This window comes from Alligator sinensis, unplaced genomic scaffold (genome assembly GCF_000455745.1).
Source record: "Alligator sinensis unplaced genomic scaffold, ASM45574v1 scaffold47_2, whole genome shotgun sequence".
Classification (NCBI taxonomy): Eukaryota; Metazoa; Chordata; order Crocodylia; family Alligatoridae; genus Alligator; species Alligator sinensis.
Genome location: NW_005842150.1, coordinates 1,668,286 through 1,670,481, shown reverse-complemented (window position 1 = coordinate 1,670,481; position 2,196 = coordinate 1,668,286). Strand labels below are relative to the sequence as shown.

At 42.4% G+C, this 2,196-nt stretch overlaps 1 protein-coding gene across 4 annotated transcripts in view; it reads right to left on the bottom strand.

The window, feature by feature from the left end:
• PRIMA1 (proline rich membrane anchor 1) overlaps positions 1 to 2,196 on the bottom strand; it is a 137,554-nt gene that overhangs the window by 89,797 nt on the left and 45,561 nt on the right. For all 4 annotated transcript variants that reach the window (XM_025206317.1, XM_025206318.1, XM_006025491.3 and 1 more), the window contains one exon: positions 1,110 to 1,239. In XM_025206317.1, coding sequence (XP_025062102.1) covers positions 1,110 to 1,239 — 130 coding nt within the window. The remainder of the gene's footprint in view (positions 1 to 1,109; positions 1,240 to 2,196) is intronic.

The following is a 2,196-nucleotide window of genomic DNA, read 5'->3' as shown; positions in this document are numbered from 1 at the left end:
GTCAGCTCACTGCCATGTGCAAGCTCCCCTCTACACCCTGGTCCTAGGACATGGTTGGGGGGGGGCGCAATGGGTCTGGGCCCAAAGTGGTGGGGGGGAAGGGAGAGGAATGGGGGGGAGGAATGGCCCCAGACCTGAAGGGGGGGGCAATGCAGGCTTCTGTCCTTGCCCCCTCCCATCCCCCACCCCCCATCATGCTTGATGGGCAATTTGCTAGTGTGGTTCATAAATGTCACTGCTACTGTAGACTAATTATATAGGAGCTGTAAGTTGGATAACTTGTACTTCCATTCTTCTCTTTAAGTTGGCTACCCACAGCCAGAGCATGGCTCCATAGCCCTCCACTCACAAGATTCTTTGTAATGACCAGTCCCATCACTGAAGGTTTATTTATATAAACCTCTGTCTATATTTTATAACCATCTCTAGCCTGCACCATTGTTGACAAAGCAGAGGCAGGCTGTAGTTTTGCAGCTGAACCCAGGTTGCTAGAGACAGTCTGGACATTAGTTTCCCAGTGGAATGAGGACATCCAGCTCTGCATTTGGGTCTCAAGAAAACAATTTGGAACCTAGAATGGGTCAGTTATACAGTCCCCAAATAAATAATTTGGTTATGTATTCTATGGTTTGGGTGACTGGAGGCTGAATCATTCTAAGGGGCAATTATTAGTGACAAGGTTGAACAAAAAAACACCTAGCTCAATACTTTTGAATTCTGGGTTAAATCAGATCAGGATCCAGATCCAGATTTGAACAGTGCCAATGGTTCCTACTTCTATACTGGACCAAACAAAAACCTGGATGCATATGCCAGCACTCTGAGCACCTCCACTTTGGGGAAAGTATCCATTACAATCTTAACTTTGTGCTGACGCTCATCTTGAATTGTCATCAAGACTGAGTACTTGTGCACTGAGCCTAATCCTTTAGGCAAGAAAGAAGTCAGGTTATAAAGACTGGTTTTATAACAAAAGCACAGACAAGCTATTGATGGCTGGGGTGTTGCAGGAAGCATTAGGGAAAGGAAACTGGAACCCAACATGGCAGCCATAGACATACACATATTTGAGGAGGTGATTTGCTCAAGGCAAATATGCCCAAACTTACCTTTTTATGGCTTTGTAGCAAATGATGACAACTACAATGAGGAACACTAGCGTGGCACAGCATACTGCAATGATAATAATCAGGCCTGGCCACCAGGTCCCCTCAGGCGGGCAGTAGGTAGACTTTGTAGCTGTAAAAGATAACATGAAATACATATATGAGTTCTCTTAAGTATGCATTTTATAATCAGATATGCTTTATTCTCCTGGAATACAGTATTATTACATCGTGGTCTTAGACATAAACAAAGAAGTTATTTTACATACAGGACCTTGTACTCAATGTGGCTTGAGTACTACGTAGTACAGCAGGTCATCGAGTGCTGGCCACGGCGCTTTGTGCCACTCTGTCATCCACCACCTTGTGCTCAGAGAGAAGGGGGAAGGCACAGATCTGCTGCTAGCCATAATCTCTTTTCTGTGAGTGATTGCCATCTCTTGCAGCAAAGGCTTTCATTTTACAGAGAGGCATCATGCTGATAAGTGTAGGCTTTTAAAAAAATTAGAGAAGGTTTATCTAGGAGAAGTGGCACGACTTCCAGCCAAAGTTAGAGCTGTTATCATCATTATTAACCTTGGATGGAGGGCAGGGTATTGGTTTTAAAAAGAACAGGAGTTCTATTACATTTATTAATTGCTTTTGGAGGACTTGATTTGACAAGCTTTTTAGTTCTACTGCATTTCACTTTGAGACTTTTGGTCAGTGTACACGCGTTGGTGTGTTGCTTATAAAAACATAAACTACAAGAGACATAAAGTTATTGTTAAAGGACTAAATTCTGCCTATAGGCACTACCCAGAGTAAGAAATAACTTGCTCTAGAAATAATATTAAGAGGCGTTTAACTCAGAAGTACTTTTGGAGCTATGAGACACCTAACTACACAGTAGCCTAGTTTACTGTGCAGTAAGCGCACACATCTACACATGCGCGTGCTTACTGCATAATAAAAACCCTTAATCACGCACAAATTTGTTACCAGCAAACTCAATCAAAAGGTTTTATAATTTGGATCTCAACTTTTGGCTCAAAACCATAAGGATACACTTGACTCCATAGATAGAGAGAATAATTTTATTACAGTTCAC